This window comes from Rhineura floridana, chromosome 5 (assembly GCF_030035675.1).
Source record: "Rhineura floridana isolate rRhiFlo1 chromosome 5, rRhiFlo1.hap2, whole genome shotgun sequence".
NCBI lineage: Eukaryota > Metazoa > Chordata > Lepidosauria > Squamata > Rhineuridae > Rhineura > Rhineura floridana.
This window is the reverse complement of record NC_084484.1, coordinates 52,407,590-52,428,902: the sequence shown is the minus strand read 5'-3', so window position 1 is coordinate 52,428,902 and position 21,313 is coordinate 52,407,590. Positions and strand designations below refer to the sequence as shown.

The following is a 21,313-nucleotide window of genomic DNA, read 5'->3' as shown; positions in this document are numbered from 1 at the left end:
AGATAGTATTGCCTATATTGTACATGCACATGTGTATGTTAGTATGAAGCAGGGTCCCAATTTAAAAGCAGATGCTCTTTTTGTTCCAGTACAGACTAAATGACTGTTTAAATAAGGTGAGAAATGCCAGTACAAACTTTTGCTATGAATTAAATGCATCTGTTCAGCTGGATCCCCATAACAAATCTATTGATGTGTTAATATTTCTTCCTGTGCAGTCTTAAAGAGGTCAAGAAGAAAGTGTGTGACAAAAAGGATAAGGATGGTGGTCATGAGCAAGATGAATCGATTAAAGTGGACATCAGTGAAAAACCGGTCAGGAAACACAAACCTAAGAACCAGTATTCCTGTGTTTGTCTACATGTGAAACTAGGCAACAGACAATTGGCACCTTAGTCTAGTCTTTTGAGGCTTCCTTTCTAGCCCTCCAGTCACTAGATCCTCATTTTAGCAGGTGACCCCCATGTGTGAGCTCACACAAGCAATCAAATGTGTGTAAAATAACTGTGATAGATGCAAATGGGATGAAAGGGCCTCTTGCCTGTATCTCAGAAGCCCTATTGGAATGTTCTAAAATACATCAGAATACTGGTGTGATGGAGGAGAGTGGGGCCATGCACTCTAGCCTCCCCCAGCATCCTACCCTAAGGTTCCCACTCACAGGAGTTTATACGCATTTTGCAACATTGGGGAAGGTCTGGTATGGGCTGCATGGTGAATGTGCACAGCCCTGCTCACCTGCCTCACTTAAGTATTTTAGCTGTTTCAGGGTGCCCAAATAGGGCTAGATTGAAACACTTATTAAGGGTCACACTAAAATACCTGTGAATACATTGTGAAGCAAAGTTACAGGTAATGTATCTCAGTCCCAAATAGAGTACTGATTAAGATTTGAGTTAATAATTGAATACCATCACCACACTAGTTACAAGTGCCAATCAAACAGGGGCTGCACCACAGAAGAGGAGGTAGGGCTGGCAACACCTCTATACATGCCCATAGAGAAAAAGGTGTGGCCAAGGCAGCCTTTCACTTAGTTCCAAACCCCTGGTGTCCAACACAGTTGCCACTCACCACATGTGGCAAAACAGCTACCTGTGGCAAATTGGTGCTTTACTTCTACCACCTGTTTTATATAAAATGTTTAATAAAATTATTTTATACCAGTTCAAAAAAGTGTCCCCCCTCCTCCCTCAACAATCACAGATTCACCCTTGGTCCTATATGCTGCAAAATGCACTTGTGCTGCGGGCAGAGTCCACACAAGGCCATTATTTTCAAACATCACATATATAGGTCACAGATACTGAATGAAAATTTGCAGGTGGAGTGAAGATATAGTCTGGTTTTATGCCTGATTTCCCTGCACTACTTAATGAAAAGATATGTTAGATTTCTCATTAATTCTATCAATAAATAATTCAAAACATTACTGTGCATTTTTCTACCCTCAAAATCATAGGTTTTTGGTGTGTGTTTTTGGTCATGTGGTGAAAATATTAATACATTGCCACAATTTTGGCAAGTGAAAAAACTGTTGGATGTTGTTCTAGAAAGTCAAGTTGTGTTATCATAAGGTTGCTAAATATATAATATAGCATATGTTTAAAGCCCAAGCAGAGTGGAGGGACAGATACACATTACTGGGGTCCATGGAGCCCCAGTCTAGACTCTAAGCCAATTCCCATGTAAGGGAGAATAGCTAGATTGTAGATCATGCTATAGGATACTCATGCAAAATTAGTTTTCTAATTACATCAGGTGTTCACATATTAAATGTTTTATTGAAGCCAAGGAGAAATAGCATTAGAACAGCAGAAGCAACTTTCAGAACAGAGACTTGCTGATCAAGGCCTATCCTTGGGTTATTTATTTATTTGTAATATTTATATACCGCTTAATCACCAGAATTTTTCAGCAGTGTACATAAAAATGTCAAAAACGCAGAATGGCTAAAATCAATGAAAATGCATAATAAAAAGAGGACTTCCTTTAAGCATCTGTTAAAATAGAAAGTCTTTGTCAAGTGTCTGAATTGCTACAGGGAGGGGGCCTGTTGAATCTCAGCTGGGAGGGACTTCCACAGAATCAGGCCTACAATAATGAATGTAGCAATAAATGCACTCCTGTGGGGGGAGGAGCAAGAGGGAAGAGAAATTGTACGTGAAATTCTAGGACTCTTGAGATAAATGTACTTTTTCTTCCGACATAATGTGTGCTCTCAAGAACTACAAATCCCAGAGTTCTTTAGGTCCAGATGGTAGTTCCTATGCACAGACAGTGGGAGCCAATAGGGTGTAGCAGCAGGAGAGTGGAACAAACATCCTAATAATCAGGGACACTGAGATCTCAGGAACAGTGGGAGCCAGTGTGGCGGCTAGAACCGACAGGCCTCAGAACATACGTGGGTAAACGAGTTCAGCCTCTGGTCTCCAGAGTGCATCAAAGAATTGGGCCTTGATTCCAGAACAATTTGGGTATTTGTCACTCATGGGTAATTAATTATATGTTACCAGTGCTTTTTGGTTAAAAAGAGGTGCCTTGATAAAAGTACCATGAGTGCCAGCACAAAATGGCTGGCATGGGCAGCAAAAAAAAGAGGTGTCAGTACTCTGTACCAGTCACACACACACACAAAATTCTGTATGTTGCTATGTCTGGCTATAAATAAAAAACAGGCCACCATAAACATTATGACAAGGCTTTATATGTCAGTTTTTCCAAAACACACAAGAGATTGTGGAGTGGGCGAAAAGAGAGCCTGTGCTGCAAGTTTATAGTGAGCCTACTGAAATAATGCTTGCTTGGCACTGCGTCTTAAAAAATGAATTGCTGAGCAACTACCATGCTAAACCATCTGCTTTTTAAATCTGTAGAAAGCAAAGACAGAAACTGAAATGGAAGAAGTTCTCCTAGAAATAAAGGCAAGTAATTCTCCCAGAAAGGATGGCTCAACATTCAGTTTTACTTTCATGAACGAAGCAAACTAGCTGTTTGAGAGATACCAAGAGAAAAAAAAAGGAGGGGGGAACCAAGATGCTAGAAAAGTAGGAATTTATTGTATGTTTAAACCCAAGGCGTTTCAGCCTGTTGATTTTCAGGCCTTCATAAGGGGAATGCAGGCTAACAAGAAGTTCAAATGAGCAGACCACTTACAACAGTATAAACGCCACTTCCCATTGTTGTTTGAGAGATACCAACAGCATGGATGGAATCTAAAAGAAGATTTCTCAAATTTGTTACAGTCCACGGAGTTTCTTTCTGATGGTTATTAGATTAGGGCAGTGATTCTCAAACAGTGCGCCCAGGCACACTGGTGTGCCCTAAGAGGTGGCTAGGTGTGCCTCAAATATTATGAAAGTATATTTTAAAAATGAGAAAAAAACCCATTTGTATAGGGTAAGTAATAGTTTTCTATAATTTGTTATTTTTATTCATAGTTTAAAAGATATAATTTTTTTAATTTTGTACATGAAGTGCGCCAGAAATTTTGTATATGTTTTACAGTGCGCCATGAACCAAAAAAGTTTGAGAATCACTGGATTAGGGTGTGTGCGTGCATGTATGTTTATAGATTGTTCTATCTCTTCAATAGATACTAGTCAGTCATCTGTTCTGCTCGATACAGATTGTGTCCATTTCTGCTTTGGTTTTATTGATGATAGATTTTTAATAGCATAAAGGAAAAAATACAACTGGTCTAACTTGGTTATACAGAGCAGAAATGAGCTCTCACCTTACGAGCAATATATTTGCTGCAGAATAATTTACTGAAGATCATCACTGTAGGCAATAGAAATTATGTTAGGTTATTAATCTATGTATTTTGCTAAAAAAAAGAGAGCCAAACTCACCATATGCTCAGGGGCACATGTTACCAAATTCTTGCAAGCTACACAGCAAGTGGATTGGACTGTGAAAGACCAACCCAAATTGCGTTTGCATTCTGACAAATTTGTAGGGCAGTCCATTATCTCAGAGAGGAGGTCAGGTCTCCTGCTCCCCTGGTGCATTCACTATAGCTGCCCAATTTCCCTGCTTTTTAAAGTTTGATAGAAATATCTGTGGGCTATAGGTACATTCTTAAACTGCAAGGTTTATTGCCTATTAGTGAATTTCCCTGCTTTTAAAATCCGGGAGGTAAGAAATGGGATCCTGTCCAAGTTTGCTGACAAGGGATTGATCATTTGCATGCTTATTGAGTTCAGTGGGATTTACTCCCCTGCAATCATGCTTAGGATAGGTGAAACTGACCACAGGGGATGAGGGAAGGAAACACAGAGGAGAGGACTGGGATGGGAGCAGGCAGAATGGGGAGGGGAGAAGGACAGGTTTGATCATTTGCTTGTTTGTTGAATTCAGTGCGATTTACTCCCATGCAATCATGCTTAGGATAGGTAAAACTGACAGGGGGGGGCAGGAAGAAGGAAGAGGGGAGGGGAGGAGGAAGGTAGAGGAGAGGGGAAGGAGGGAAAAAAGCAGGTCTGATCATTTGCATGCTTATTAAGTTCAATGGGATTTACTCCTATGCAATCATGGTTAGGAAAGGAAAAACTGACCATGGGGGAGGAGGAGTGGGAGTGGGAGAGGGAAGGACCATATTGGAGGGGGCAAAGGAAGGGAGAGGGGAGGGCAGGTTTGATCATTTCAGGCTTATAGAGTTCAATGGTATTTACTTCCGTGCAATCATGCTTAAGATAGGTAAAACTGACAACGGGGAGGAGGAAGGGGAGGAGGAGGGGGAAGGAGAAGGAGGGGATTGGAAGGGGTTGGGGATGGGAAGGGAGGGACAAAGGAAGGGGGAGGGAAGAGGGAAGAGGGAGGGAATAGGGGGGAGGAGAAGGGAGGGTGGGTTTGATTGTTTGCATACTTTTTGAGTTCAATGGATTTATTTCTGTGCAATCATGTTTGAAAATGGAAATGCTATGAATAGGGTTTTCATGGTAAATGGTATTCAGAGGTGGTTTTACCATTGCCTTCCTCTGAGGCTGAGAGTCAATGACTGGCCAAGGTCACCCAGTGAGCTTCATGGCTGTGTGGAGATTTGAACCCTGGTTTCCCAGGTCATAGTCCAACACTGACCTGGGGGAGGGGCAGGGAGGGGAGGGGGAGGAGATTGGGTGGGTGGGTACTGGGCAGAAGGGAAGTCGTTTATTTATTTATTTATTTATTATTTGAATTATATCCTGCCCTTCCTCCCAGCAGTAGCCCAGGGCAGCAAAGAGAAACGATAAAAACACTTTAAAACATCATAAAAAGACCTTAAAATACATTAAAACAAAACAACGTTAACATTTTTTTAAAAGCTTTAAAAACATCTTTTTTTTTAAAAAAGGGTTAAAACATTATTAAAGAAAACATATTAAAAGCAATCCTAACACAGACGCAGACTGGGATAGGTCTCAACTTAAAACGCTTGTTAAAAGAGGAAAAGTCTTCAAAAGGCACCAAAAAGATAGCAGAGAGCAAAAGGAAAAAATTGTGAACAGTATCATTGCTTTTCAGGCTTTCCCCCACCTTTTTATTCTACAGCAGGCACATATAGCCTCCCACCCAAATTTAAACCAAAACTGTCCCTGGCCACATCCACACCAGGCCTTTATTTCACTTTGGACTGTCATGGCTTTTCTCAAAGAATCCTGGGAAGTGTAGTTAGTGAAGGGTGCTGAGAGTTGCTAGGAGACGCCTTGTTCCCCTCACAGACCTTCAATCAGAGTGACTGACTGTTGAACCACTCTGGCCACTGGAGCTCTGTCAGGGGACTAGCAGTCTCCTCTCAGCACCCTTCACAAACTACACTTCCCAGGATTCTCTGAGGGAAGCCATGACTGTCTCAAGTGAAATCAAAGTCTGGTGTGGGTGGGGGCCCCTGATTAGCCAAGCCCAGCAGCTGTGAGGCTTTTAGAACTCTGACAGTTGGTTCTTACTGAGCATGCCCCGTATTATCATAGGCTTCCAGCCAAAACTTCTTAAATTAATTAAAAATCAGCCAGGCATTTTCTTAACTTTAGGTACTGTAAACCGCCCAGAGAGCTTCGGCTATGGGGCGGAATATAAATAAATAAATAAACTTTTAAACAGAAGATGAAGGTCAGGGTATGGGGCAAGGTCAGTATTAGGATTACAGGTACTCTGTGAACATGACTGATTTTTAATGCATTTCAACAGATTATGAGAACTCTCAAAGAAAAAAGTCCAAAAGGGCTCTGAGGTTTTTTTCTCTCTTTTTAGACTTTGAACTCTCGATTCTCTCTGACTGTTTTGTGTATCGCCATGAAAACCGACAGGGTTGTTAAGCAAGCGTTTCTGAGTTCAGTACTATACGTTTTGTAAGGTTTTGTTTTGAAATGAGCTTACGGGAAGCATCAGAATGGCATGGGGGGTATTTTCATTTTAACATTGCGGAATGTGAAAAATCCATGCTGGCTATAGTATACAGCCACTCTCGTGGCTGTATAATACATGCACCTCCAGGCATAGAGAGCCAGTGTAGTAATAGCCATTCTGCCCAGAATGTTGTCACCATAAGTACATTCTACTTTGGTATTTCAGTTCCAATCCCATAAAAACATCTTACACCAATATATCAAACGTGCAGGTTTGCACCTACGCTGATTTTATGTATGTATATAAGGCATAGGTGGAGATCCTGTGGCTCACCAGATGTTGCTGGACTACAGTAGCTCCCATAATTCATCACCACTGTCCATGCTGGCTGAGGCTGATGGAAGGTTAAGTCCAGCATCATCTGAAAGGCCAAAGGTTCCCCATCCCTAATTTAAAGGATTAATACCCCCTTGTCCTTCAAGAAGTTCTCAGGGCATTAAAATTGCAATGAAACAAGTTAAATCAAGAACATGAAGATGACTTCATGATGGCTGAAATATCTTCACCATGGTGCATAAGCTGACTCACAGCCACTCCTGCCCTTCCACACCCACCGTTGTCCTGATGCCATCCGTTTTACAACAGCTTTGCAAGATGCAATGATATTAATTACAAAGGTGACTTTGCAGAGTTGACATACCCTGCTACACCACCACCATGTTCTAGATGCGCTGTCAACACTAGCAGTGACATTGATCTGACATGATAGTCTAAAATCATCACAAGAAATTGTAATAATAATAATATAGCCTTTCCTGTATAGTATTGTTCATACATTTTTCTAGCTTCCTCCAGTTTCTAAGAACTTGGTTATATGCTATATGCAAATGAATGTAATAAAAGTCCAGCAGGTGTATACTTTCTCTAACCTCTTCATTCCTTGGACCTAAACATGCCTTACATGCAAACACATGTAATAAAAGCCTTCTGGATGACTCTAGTTTCCCCTCCTCTAACGGTCTAACCTCACGTTACATGCAAGCCATGTAACTTAAGCCCAAAAGCTGCTTTTCCCTAGAGTAGAGCAGCTATCAGGTTTTCATGTCACCCATGTGTGTGTAATGTGTAGCTTCACCCTAAAGGTATCTTACACCTTTGTTGTTCCTTATTTTATGTTCCTCTCATAGAAAGACTTGTCGTCATTTGTGGAGATTGATCTAAGAGATAAAGTTGAAGAGGTAGGCATAAGCTTAGCACACATACCTTTGACTTGCTATCATTCCAGGAAGGGAAGATGTGGGGGCAAAGAACAAATGGAGGCAATGCCTGATTTGTCTTCCTGTTCTGTTTAATTTCATTTATTTAAAATATTTATATCCTGCCTTTCTGCCCAACAACAGATGTCAAAAGGAGGTGTCAGTAAGAGGAAAAAACACAAAATAAACATATGTTGTTTTTCTTAAAGGCTGTGGTAACTGGTTAAGGTTTCTGGGGGATGATCATAGAAGTCGAACACCTGAAGAACTCGATTCCGTACGCTGTGAATGCAGTAGAGGATCCAGAGTTAACCAGTTGACTTCTCGATGCCACACACCCTCCGCAGGGGTAAAGAACCTATTAGAATGGTCCGCCCCAGGCGCCTGATGGATCCGGATGGATTCCTGACTGCGCTGGGGGATTTGGAACCTGCTGAAGGTCGTCCGGTCGAAACCCTGGTGACGGAGTGGAACGAGGGAATCACCAGGGCATTAGACCGGGTGGCTCCAAAACGTCCTCTCCCCCTGAACAGAACTCAGACAGCACCGTGGTATACACCTCGGTTGCGAAGTCTGAGACAGGAGGTGAGACGACTAGAACGCCGGTGGTGGAAATCCCGCTCTGAAGATGCTCGAACACAGGTTAGAGCAGCAATAGCTGCCTACCAGGTGGCAATAAAGGCAACAAAGAAAGATTTCTTTGCTGCCTCTATTGCATCCGCAGAGTGCTGTCCCAGGAAGCTGTTCCAAGTGGTCCGAAGCCTGGTCGGTCCAGTCGCTCAGGAACCCTTGGAGCATTCAAAGGCTTCCTGTGACAAATTGGCGAGGCACTTTGCCGATAAAGTCGAACACCTGAAGAACTCGATTCCGTACGCTGTGGATGCAGTAGAGGATCCAGAGTTAACCAGTTGCAATCCGGTTCAGTGGGATCGGTTCCGGCCTCTTCCTTCTGACGATGTGGACAAGGTACTTTCAACGGTGAAGCCTACCACCTGTCTGACTGATCCTTGCCCATCATGGTTCCTTATGAACTGCAAGGAGAAATTGGGCGAAGGGATCAGGGCGGTGGTAAATGCATCCTTGAAGGAGGGTGTAATGCCACCGGCCCTCAAGGAGGCAATTATAAAACCCATTCTAAAAAAGTCCTCCTTGGATCCCCAAGTTTTGAACAACTTTCGCCCCATTTCGAATTTGCCACTTTTGGGCAAGATCATTGAGCGAGTGGTGGCTAACCAGTTGTCAGCACACTTGGATGAAATGGATTATTTAGATCCATACCAATCGGGTTTCAGGACTGGACATGGTACTGAAACAGCCTTGGTCGCTCTGGTAGATGATATGAGGAGGGCATTAGACAGGGGAGAATTCACCTTTCTTGTCCTCCTGGATCTCTCAGCGGCTTTTGATACCATCGACCACGGTATCCTGTTAGATCGCCTGGGGGGATTAGGAATAGGAGGCACTGTTTTACAGTGGTTCCGTTCCTTTCTCTCTGACAGGCATCAACAGGTAGCATTGGGAGATGAGGTTTCAGACCCTTGGCCCCTCACTTGTGGAGTACCACAGGGTTCTATCCTCTCTCCCATGCTATTTAACATCTATGTAAAACCGCTGGGAGCTATCATCAGGGGTTTTGGGCTGCGGTGTCACCAATATGCTGATGACACGCAGCTCTATCTCTCCTTTAAATCTTCACCGGAGTTGGCTGTAGAGACCTTGTCCAAGTGCCTGGAATCCGTGAGTGGGTGGATGGGAAGAAACAGGCTGAAGCTCAATCCTGATAAGACCGAGGTGCTACTTGTGGGTGACAGGGGAAGGTTGGGTGTTGCTGACCTGAATCTTAATGGGGTAAAATTGCCCCTGAAGGATCAGGTCCGCAGCCTCGGGGTTGTTCTTGATTCCAAGCTGTCCATGGAGGCTCAGATTTCGGCAGTGAGCCGGGCAGCTTGGTATCAACTACACCTCATACGAAGGTTGCAACCCTACCTTCCTATTCATCAGCTCCCACTGGTGGTACATGCCCTGGTCACCTCTCGATTAGACTACTGCAATGCGCTCTACGTGGGGTTACCCTTGAAAACGGTCCGGAAACTACAACTGGTGCAGAATGCGGCGGCACGCCTGCTTACAAACAGCCGCCGCTGTGATCACATCACGCCGGTGTTATTTCATCTACATTGGCTTCCAGTTGTTTTCCGGGCCCAATTCAAGGTGTTGGTCTTAACCTTTAAATCCCTATATGGTCTCGGCCCAGTTTACCTGAAGGAGCACCTCCAGTACCACCAACTAAGCCGCCCGACCAGATCAGCCACACAGGGCCTTCTCTCCGTCCCACCAACAAAAACAGCTAGGTTGGTGGGGACTAGAGAGAGGGCATTCTCAGTGGCGGCCCCCACTCTGTGGAACTCCCTCCCGTTCGATCTTCGCCATGCCCCTTCCCTAGATACATTTCGCCGAGCCTTAAAAACATGGCTCTTTGGACAGGCCTTTGGGGTCCCCGGGGTGGGCTAATTTCTTTATATTGTTTTAAAATTGTATATTGATGGCCCTGTACTGCCGCTTTTTAAAATGGTTATTGTTGACTGCATTGTATTTTATTATGTATTGTATTATTATGTATTGTTGAATTTAATGTTGTACGTCGCCTAGAGTGGTTTCGGCCAGATAGGCGACACAAAAATTAAATTTATTATTATTATTATTATTATTAATCATAGAATAGTAGAGTTGGAAGGGGTCTATAAGGCCATGAAGTCCAGGCCCCTGCTCAATGCAGGAATCCAAATCAAAGCATTCCCAACCGATGGCTGCCCAGCTGCCTCTTGAATGCCTTCAGTGTTGGAGAGCCCACTACCTCTCTAGGTAATTGGTTCCATTGTCGTATGGGTCTAACAGTTAGGAAGTTTTTTCCTGATGTCCAGTCGAAATCTAACTTCCTGCAACTTGAGCCCATTATTCCGTGTCCTGCACTCTAGGATGATTGAGAAGAGATCCCGGCCCTCCTCTGTGTGACAGCCTTTCATGTACTTGAAGAGTGCTATCATATCTCCCCTCAGTCTTCTCTTCTCCAGGCTAAACATGCCCAGTTCTTTCAGTCTCTCCTCATAGGACATTGTTTCCAGTCCCCTGATCATCTTTGTTGCCCTCCTCTGAACCTGTTCCAGTTTGTCTGCATCTTTCTTGAAGTGCAGAGACCAGAACTGGACACAGTACTCAAGATGAGGCCTAACCAGTGCTGAATAGAGGCGAACTAATACTTCACGTGATTTGGAAACTATACTTCTGTTAATGCAGCCTAATATAGGCTTTGCCTTTTTTGCAGCCACATCACACTGTTGGCTCATATTCAGCTTGTGATCAACGACAATTCCAAGATCCTTCTCACAAGTCGTATTGCTGAGCCAAGTATCCCCCATCTTATAGCTCTGCATTTGGTTTCTTTTTCTTAGGTGTAAAACTTTGCATTTATCCCTGTTGAATTTCATTCTGTTGTTTTCAGCCCAATGCTCCAGCCCATCAAGGTCCCTTTGAATTTTGTTTCTGTCTTCCATGGTATTAGTTGTGCCCCTCAAATTTGTATCATCTGCAAGCATGCTCTGTACCTCCTCATCCAAGTCATTAATAAAAATGTTGAAGAGCACTGGGCCCTGGACTGAGCCCTGTGGTACCCCACTCGTTACTTCCACCCAGTTTGAGAAGGAACCATTAATAAGCACTCTTTCAGTACAATTCTGGAGCCAACTGTGGATCCATCTGATAGTTGTTCCATCCAGCCCACATTTAGCTAGCTTGCTAATCAGAATATCATGGGGCACTTTGTCAAAAGCTTTTCTGAAGTCAAGATATATTATGTCCACAGCATTCCCACAGTCTACAAGGGAGGTTACCAAATAAAAAAAATGAGATAAGATTAGTTTGGCAGAATTTGTTCTTCATAAATCCATGTTGGCTCTTAGTAATCACTGCATTGTTTTCAAGATGCTTACGGATTGACTGCTTTATAATCTGCTCCAGAGTTTTTCCAGGGATTGATGTTAGGCTGACTGACTGGTCTGCAGTTCCCCGGTTCCTCCTTTTTGAAGATAGGGACAACATTAGCTCTCCTCCAGTCATCCAGCACTTTACCAGTCCTCCACGATTTCACAAAGATAATAGACAGCGGTTCTGAGAGTTCTTCAGCCAGTTCCTTCAATACTCTAGGATGAAGTTCATCGGGCCCTGGAGATTTGAACTCGTTCAGAGTTATTAGGTATTCCTTGACCGTTTGTCTATCACTCTCAAGCTCCAATCCTGCCCTTCTACTTCATGTTTCCCGGGAGGGTCATAGACCCTTTTTTGGGAGAAGACTGAGCCAAAGTAGGAATTGAGCACTTCTGCCTTTTCTTTGTCATCTGTCACCATTTTGCCATCCCCATTGAGTAGCTGTGCCACCATTTCTTTTCTCTGTCTTTTACTATGGACGTACCTGCAGAAAGCTTTTTTGTTGCTTTTAGCAGCTCTCGCTAACCTCAGCTCATTCTCAGCTTTAGCCTTCCTGACACCATCCCGGCAATTCCATGACACCTGCCTGTACTCTTCCTTTGTGGCCTGGCCTTCTTTCCACTTCCCGTATGTATCCTTTTTTGTTTTCAGATCATCTCTAAGCTTTTTGTGAAGCCACATTGGCTTCTTCTGATGTTTTTCCCCTTTTTTCCTTGTTGGAATTGCTTGCCATTGCACTTTTAGAATTTCCTTTTTTAGAAACTCCCACCCATCTTGGACTCCTTTTCTCATTAGGGCTGCTTGCCATGGAATGGTACTTACAGTTGTTCTGAGTTTATTAAAATCAGCTTTCCGAAGTCCAGGGTGTGCATATGGCTATCAGCTTTTGCTTCTATTAAAATCAAGAATTCAAGTATGGTGTGGTCACTTTCCCGAAGAGTTCCCGTAACTGCCACTTCATCCACCAAATCATCTCTATTGGTTAGAATCAAGTCCAGGATAGCTGATCCTCTGGTTGCTTCCTTCACTTTCCGAAGGAGAAAGTTATCTCCAACACAAGTCAGAAATTTCTTGGAGGGGCCTTCAGTCATCTTTCAAGTCAGGTTTGTGTGTTCACACATACCTTAAGTATGTTTGTTGCTGTTGTTGTTATGTGCCTTCAAGTCGATTACAACTTACGGCGACCCTATGAATCAGGGACCTCCGAGAGCATCTGTCATGAACCACTCTGTTTCTCCATATTTTGTCCTTACAGTAGCCTCTGGTCCAGAGTATAGAGTGCGCATCAGGACAATCAGATGCTGTGGCACCGGCACTTCTTTGAAAGCATTCCATAGGTTTTCATGATCTACAAAGTCAAAGGCTTTGCTGTAATCTATAAAGCACAGGGTGATTTTCTTCTGAAATTCCTTGCTCCGTTCCATTATCCAGCGTATGTTTGTGATATGATCTCTGGTGCCTCTTCCCTTTCTAAATCCAGCCTGGACGTCTGGCATTTCTCGTTCTATATATGGTAAGAGCCTTTGTTGTAGAATCTTGAGCATTACTTTACTTGCATGGGATATTAAGGCAATAGTTTGATAATTACTGCATTCCCTGGGATCCCCTTTCTTTGGAATTGGGATATATATTGAACGCTTCCAGTCTGTGGGCCCTTGTTTCGTTTTCCATATTTCTTGACAACTTTTTGTCAGACTTTGGACAGATTCAGTCTCAGTAGCTTGTAGCTATTGGTATGCCATCTGTTCCTGGTGATTTGTTTCTTCCAAGTATTTTAAGAGCAGCTGTCACCTCACATTCTAAAATTTCTGGTTCTTCATCATACGGTTCCTCCATGATTGAATCTGTCATCCTTGCATCTCTTTTATAGAGTTCTTAAGTGTATTGCTTCCATCTTCCTTTTATTTCATCTCGGTCAGTCAGTGTGTTCCCCTGTTGATTATTCAACATCCCTACTCATGGTTTAAATTTCCCTTTAACTTCTCTAATCTTCTGGAATAGGGCTCTTGTTCTTCCCTTTTTGTTGTCTTGTTCTATTTCTATACAATAACTATTGTAATAGTTCTCTTTGTCTTTACGTACTAGTCGCTGTATTGTTGCGTTTAGGGTTCTGATCGTGTTTCTATCTCCTTTTGCTTTTGCTTTCCTTCTCTCTTTAACCATTTTAAGAGTTTCTTCAGTTATCCATTGAGGTCTTTCTCTCTTTTTAACTACAGGTATTTTTTTTTGCATTCTTCCCTGATCATGTCTCTGACTCCACTCCATAGTTCTTCTGGTTCTCTGTCAGCTAAGTTTAAAGCCTCAAATCTGTTCCTTATCTGATCTTTATATTCTTCTGGGATGTTCTTTAAATTGTATTTTGGCATTATGATTGCTTTGTTCTTCTTCTTTAGCTTTACTCTGATTTTCGTTATTACCAGTTCATGATCTGTAGCACAGTCTGCTCCTGGTCTTGTTTTTGCAGAAAGTATGGAACTTCTCCACCTTCTGCTACCAATTATATAATCAATTTGATTCCTATATTGACCATTTGATGATGTCCACATGTACGGTCATCTTTTCAGTTACTCAAAAATGTGTTCACAAGAAACAAATTATTGGCTTTACAGAATACAATAAGTCTCTCTCCTGCTTCATTTCTATCTCCTAAGCCCCATTTCCTCACAATTCCTAGTTCTTCTCTGTTCCCTACCTTTGCATGATTATCAGCACATCTTGTTTTGCTGTGTGATCAATTTCTTCCTGTACTTCTGCGTAAAATCTCTCCAATTCCTCTTCTTCTGCTTTTGCTGTTGGAGTGTAGACTTGGATGATGGTTATGTTAATAGGTTTCCCATTTAATCTCATTGATATCACTCGCTCAGGCCTTGCGTTGTAGCTCCTAATTGCTTTTGCTACATCACTTCTCACTATGAAAGCAGTTCTGTTTCTTCTGAATTTCTCATTTCCTGCATAAAATATTTTGTAGTTGCCTGATTGAAAATGTCCCATTCCCATTCATCTTAATTCACTCACGCCAAGTATTGTAATGCTGATACGTTCCATTTCTTGCTTGACAATTTCTAACTTTCCCTGGTTCATGCTTCTCACATTCCATGTTCCTATTGTGTGTGTGTCATACAACTCTGGACTCTCCTTTCGCATCTGTGCGCATCAGCCTCTGGGCTTGCTTTCGGCTTTGATCCAGCTGCATCATTAGTCACAGCGCTACTCGTACTTGTCCTTTGTTCTTCCCCAGTAGCTCGGTGAGTGCCTTCTGACCTGGGGTCTCATCTTCCAGCACTATCTCGTGTTGCATTTTGGATACTCTGTTCATAGGTTTTTGTGGTAAGAGGTATTCAGAGGTGGTTTACCATTGCCTTCCTCTGAGTTTGGATGCATCTTAATCTGGTGTCTCAGCTTTGACCATTCCACCTTGGGTGCCCCTGCTAGGAGTCTAACCTCTTGGTCTAGACTCCTGATGGCATTGCTCTCAGCTTCTTCAACACTCTCAAACCCCCTCACCAAATTAAGGTGTGCGTCCTAGAGGGGGCCTTAAGTATGTACAACTTACAAAATTCAGGTCACTGTGGTTATTGTGAAATTGCATGTGTTGTTTATGGGAGGAGATATAAAACTGTTCCCCAAAACATGGCACCACTCTTTATAGTTCTCCAAAATATGACAACATCACATTTTACATTCAAATATATGTAACATATACCCAACTTCAATCCAGGATTAATTTACAGTAGTCCAGGATTGTGATGCACACATTTGTCTGTATCAACAGATGCATCCATCTTGATTTAGGTGCATCAGCGGCACATACTGAACTTTCTTGCTGGATTGGGATGAATGTCTTGTGGGACCTTAAAGACTAACAATATTATTGTCACACAAGCTTTCAGGGATTCAAGCTCGCTTCATCAGATGCATGAACTGAAATATTAGTGGCAGGTATATAAAAGAGAAAATTGGAAGGAGGGAACTGAATGGCGATGAAATGCAAAAAATTATAGTCATTGATCATTAGACCTTGTTACTTTAACATTTTATGGTGGCAGAATGGTGATAATTGCTGAGATGGTTTTATTAACACCTGTATAATTCTCTGCCCCTCTATGGATGTTAATACCAGCATCCTTTATTACAATCAGTTTTCTCCTTTATATACCTGCCAACTAAGTTGTGGTTTTATACATCTGACAAAGTGGGCTTGTGTCCACATAAGCTTATGCCATAATACTTCTGTTAGTCATTTGCAGCAAAAATCAAAGGGTCTTGGGGCACCATATACACTGCTTCTCTTCTGAATTTTTTTTCTGGATGTGGAAAGCATGGCTCAAGAAAACATTGTTTTAAAATAAAGTGTTGTAGTTTCCCTTTATTTCTAATTAAATTTGTTCATTCATTTATTAAACATTTATATTCCGCCTTTCTGTCAAAACCTTAAGGCAGCTTATAATACCAAATTTGAAAATCAGCAACTTAAAAATGTTAACAAAACAGGAGAGGGGACAGGAATTAAATTGCTCAGTATTATAATAGCATTTTTGGCAAAGTGAGCCTTACAACTAAAAGTCAAGCTGAATTTCCTCTGGTTCATACGTATCATCAAGCTTTGCATGTAGACAGAAATTGTTTCAACAGTGTCAAGACAGAACCAAAATCACGTTTCCATGACATACAAAGAGGACTGAATTAAATAGACCATTTGTCCAAAACTAGCAATGCAGTGAAGCTTTCAAAAAAATAAGAATAGTTTTACTAGTCACATGTTTTGAACTGTGTATGACCGTGGAGCAAATATTTTGAGCAAAAGGATTCCCAGAAAAGAACTACTCGGTTTAATTGTCATAGATTATTAGCTTGCAATATTTAACAAATAAATCACTATTTGTCACATTTCTCCAACTCAGAAAACTGAAGACATCTTGACAGAGGACAAGCAGCATGAAAAGGAAGAGGAATCTCCTGAAACTCTGTATGGCAATATTTTTATTTGTTATACCAAACATTGGAGGGAAAGGCCAGCTTAAAAGTTAAACTTATGTTTGCATGAATGTGGCTGTGGTGCAGTATAGCGAAATGGGCTTTACTCCCAGATCCTAAACAAGTTTGTTGGGAAGTTCTGTCCCAGTTATTTCATTGGTGCTTACATCTTAGTAAACAAGCAATAATAAGTAGGCTTCCCATGGGCATCTGGTTGGCCACTGTGAGAACAGGATGCCAGACTAGACAGGCTATTGGCCTGATCCAACATGTTCTTATGTTCCTCTGTTCTAACGTACAGTTGTAGGTTTTGTTCTCTAACTCACTTTTTGCATGTTATTTTTTTCCCAGTTGGCAATGCAAAGAAAGGTGTTTACATTTGTTAATCTGCAGAAAAATGTTCCATTCTACTAGTTGTTTCCAAACAACAGTGACTCCAGATGTTACTACACAGTGATACTATTCAGACTGTAGTGTGCACAACCTGCTGGGATTATGAAAGGGAGAGTGCTATGGCACTCCTTACCTGCATGTGGGCTTTGCAAAGGCATCTGGTTAGCCACTGTGAAAACAAAATGCTGGAACATAAGAGCCCTATCCAATATATCTTCTTTCTTGATATCCATTCTAGATAATATATTGCACACTGGTTGTTTGCTATATACTTTAACCACTAGGAGGAGCTTTTCGTATGTGTTAACTGCTGCTACCTGTGTACTGCACTGTCTTTAAGGCCTGTAGGCTGACCCTAGCATTAGATCAAGTGAGGTGATTGCCTGATTTTACTGCCAGGGAGGAGAAGAGACACTTAGGGGGAGGGTTTTGGCTCAATGGAAAAGCATCTGCTTTGCATGCGAAAGGTGCGGATTCAATCTCCAGCATCTCCAGGTAGGTCTGGGAATGTCCTTTATCTGAAAACCGTGGAAAGCTGCTGCCAGTCAGAGTGGTCAATGCTGACCAATGGTCTGACTTGTTATGAAGTTTCCTTTGTTCTAATGGGATTTTCTGCCTTAAGTGCCAAATAACTTGGGTACAACTACACACCTTGACTTGATGGGGGTGAAGGTGGCCAGTATAATTTGGCTGCCTTGCTTCAGATAGTAAAATGTCTAAGGCTGGCTCCGCTTAATGGTACTTGGTTTTGTTTAAAACCAAAAGAAGTTATGGTGTCTCCTGGATTATCTTGCTTCCAGATCCTATTATTTACTCAGAAGTAAGACCTAATAATTTCCATGGGATTTACTCCCAAGTAAGTGTGCCTAGAATTGCAGTGTTTCTTGTTTTTTTGCTTCAGTTTATTAAGACAACACACTGAGCCAGTGGAGCCAACTGTTGAATAATGTGAGAAAAATATGTAATTTGTTTGCTTGTTGAATGAGTCATTTTTTAAAAGCTGGTTCTGTGATATGATTCCATGTAAATGGAAAGATTCCCTGAACAGTGATGCAACTCAGCTCCATTCACATCAATGGGATTTTTAAAATTTATTTCAGTAGATGCTGGATTGTTGCCATCACTCTGTAGCCATAGCTGATGAGAGGAATGGCCTTGTGCACTTGTAGATCAAGGCTGCTAGTTCTTTAAATACTCTTTTAGCACATATATTACTATTTGTTACAACATTTGTATCCCTCCCTTTCTTCAAGGAGCTCAGGGCAGCATACTTGGGTTTTTCCTCATTGTCTCTATACAACAACCCCACAAGGTAGGTTAGGCTCGATGACTGAATAAGATTTGAACCCAGATCTACTTGGTCCAAGTCCAAACACTATCCACCACACCATGCTGGTTTGCATGCCTCCATAAAATAGTGTGTGGATCCACTTAAATGGAAACTAGGTATTTCCCTAGTATTTATGTTCTTATTGAATCCCATTATACAGGGAGAGTTGGTGTGGTGTAATGGTTAGAGTGTCAGACTAGGAGTGGAGAGGCCCATGTTCAACCCTCCATTCGGCCATGATGCTCACTGGGTGAGCTTGGGCCAGTCACTATCTGTCAACCTAACCTAACCTACTTCACAGGTTTGTTGTGGAGATAAAATGGAGAAAGAACCACACATCACCCTGAGACTCAGATGAAGGGTGGAATACAGATGTAATAAATAAATAATTCATCTCAGGCCACCATATCTTCTTCTCGACCATTGCTGCTGTTCTGTCACCAAGCTCAGTATGTAAAGGAGGAAGAATGTGATGGGGGCAACATTGTACAGGGGTAGAGAGAGGTCACGGAGAAATATTCTGGATTCAGGACTGAGTTCTTTTCATCTTTCCTTACTGTACTTATTGGCTGTTGATCACTTACCAGTATTTAGCTCTAATTTAGTTGCTTTCCTTTTGGGCTATATCCTTAACTCTAAGAAGACTCTGTTCCAGCTGTGTCCAGACATGTACAAAAATGTACTGTGGGAACATAACCTAAGAGGATCTCCTTATTTATGCTTGCCTCAGAATGTGCACAATATATGACTTGGTGATATTTAACATTCACAGGCCCCAAAGCAGCTGGCTGTGCTGTTTTCCCATCTGGATGAAGCAGAAGAAGCGAAAGGAAAAACAGGAGTAGCCACAAAATGGTTAATATTCTTTTTCAGGTAGCACTGGGGGTGAGAATACATGAGATACTTATGGAGGTTGTGGGACCCAGAGGCATTGGAGATAAGGAACATGATTGGGGCGGCTGTTAGCTGTGCTGAGGGAATATTAGGCAGCTGGAGCTGTGCTGCTTTCAGTGACTGCACCAGTGCCCTTTGTCATTTGCTGCTGCCACCCATCCCATTCTACCCCCTGGTAAGATTTGGGGGGTGGGCATCAGCAAGAGATGGAGGAGGCAGGTTTGTGAACTACCCCCTACCCTCCTCTAGCATATTAATGAGGAGATCACAAGCATTTTCTTCTGTCTTCTGCTAACCTCAGTTTGTCATCTTATCTTAATCGGGAGAAACTATTGTTTGGCCTAACAAACCAAGAGCAAACCATTGTTTCTGATCCTGGCTTGTTTGGATAAACTATAGTTAAAGCTAACCACAGTTCTCAGTTTGGATGAAAAAATAAATTGTGGTTACTTGAAAATAGAAATGAATGCTTCCAACCTCTTCCACATGGCTATTCTGGAAGAGGAGAGGAGGGAGCCCACTCATGCACGTAATGCTAAACTATGGTTTAATGTTGTCCAAACAAGTTAAATACATTTAAGAACACAAAAATGGAAGCCAGTTCCAGTCTAATTTTTTTTGTACCTGTAAGCACTTTTTGGTGCAAAATGGGTGGAAACATTAAATCAGAATGCTCATTCTTCCCCTGAACAGAAGACTGGTGCGCACAATCTTTGCATGAGTTGCATGGATCATTTATTCCTATAGTTGCCAACTTCTGATTTCAGCTGGAATTCCAGGTGAGGCCAGGGGTGGAGCATTCAAAAATCTGACGTATTATGATGGTAGATTCTGTCCGGTGTTGGATATAGGCTCAATAAATGTATTAGGGTTGTATTTAACATTAGTCATACTTAGAGTAGACCCACTGAAATTAGTGGGCATGACTAACTTAGGTCCATTAATTTCAATGGGTCTACTTAAATAGATACCCCCTGGCATATGCTGGGGGGTAAAGAAAGGCCGGGGAAGGAACTGGCAATCCCACCCCATATATACGGTCTGCCTAGTAAACGACGCAAGACATCACCCTAAGAGTCGGAAACGACTCGCACTACAAGTGCAGGAACACCTTTACCTTTTTTTACTTAAATAGAACTTAGTAGGATACAATTGCTAGTCTTTACGGTGCCACATGCCCCTTTATTATTTTGGTTGCAACAGACTAGCATGGCTACCTCTTTAGAAAACAAACCTTCATCAAATTAGCTCCCAAGTTCACTGGCTTACGAGTTTTTAACTGCCAGACCAGACTGGTTATAGTAATCAGACCAGCAAAATGCTGGCCAGTTGGCAACCCTATCCATTCCACAAAATATATTTGCCTATGTGCATCATTGGGATTGTTTCAGAGGTCAGTCCATAGATACAAAATGATACTGTTCATCTCAGGATCAGCATCACCAAAGAAGAGTCAGTGGTAGATGGCAGGGCAGGGATAATGCATGTTGGTCAGGTAATTTATATCTGCTTGAAAGTTGAGCTAAATCTGTTGTACAGTGCTGATTATTCTACATATCCCTATACATATAGGACTCTCCAGATCTTTAGAATATGAAGCCCAGCATGGAATGGTCAACTGAAGAATAAGCATTGAATAAACTCAAATTCAGAACTAGACTAGTTATTGTTATTGTTATTATTGTTATTGTTGTTGTTATTATTATTATTATTATTATTATTATTATTTATTACATTTGTATACCGCCCCATAGCCGAAGCTCTCTGGGTGGTTTACAACAATTAAAAACATTAAAAACAAATATACAAATTTAAAAACACTTAAAAAAAAACCCACAACAATTCACAGTCAGAAGCACAGTACGACATAGACATTAGCCAGTTTCTGGTAAGAGAGACATTTTTGGCATTTGTCAGGGAAGAAAAGGAAAAAGAGGCCTAAAATGAAAAGCTCCAAGTTGTTCACTTTATTTGAGGTACCAAAACAGGCTGCCAGTCTTTGTGTTATGATAGAGACAGTGGATCCAAAAGATGAAGCATGGTATGAAAATATAAAAACAGTCAGCATCACCAAAGTAATTAAATTGCCATTGTCCTTGGTCATGTAGACACGCCCAGTATGTATATATGTGAGTATATGAAACTGTGAATGACCACT

General features: G+C 41.8%; 1 protein-coding gene across 1 annotated transcript in view; it reads left to right on the top strand.

Annotated features, from left to right (window-relative positions):
• Window positions 1-20,807, top strand: part of LOC133386058 (uncharacterized) — a 28,889-nt gene extending 8,082 nt beyond the window's left edge. The window contains exons 3-8 of the mRNA XM_061629682.1: window positions 219-351; window positions 2,877-2,924; window positions 7,515-7,565; window positions 16,466-16,530; window positions 19,034-19,116; window positions 20,728-20,807. Of these exons, the coding sequence (XP_061485666.1) occupies window positions 219-351; window positions 2,877-2,924; window positions 7,515-7,565; window positions 16,466-16,530; window positions 19,034-19,106 (370 nt within the window). The 3' untranslated portion in view covers window positions 19,107-19,116; window positions 20,728-20,807. The remainder of the gene's footprint in view (window positions 1-218; window positions 352-2,876; window positions 2,925-7,514; window positions 7,566-16,465; window positions 16,531-19,033; window positions 19,117-20,727) is intronic.
• Window positions 20,808-21,313: the final 506 nt, after the last annotated feature.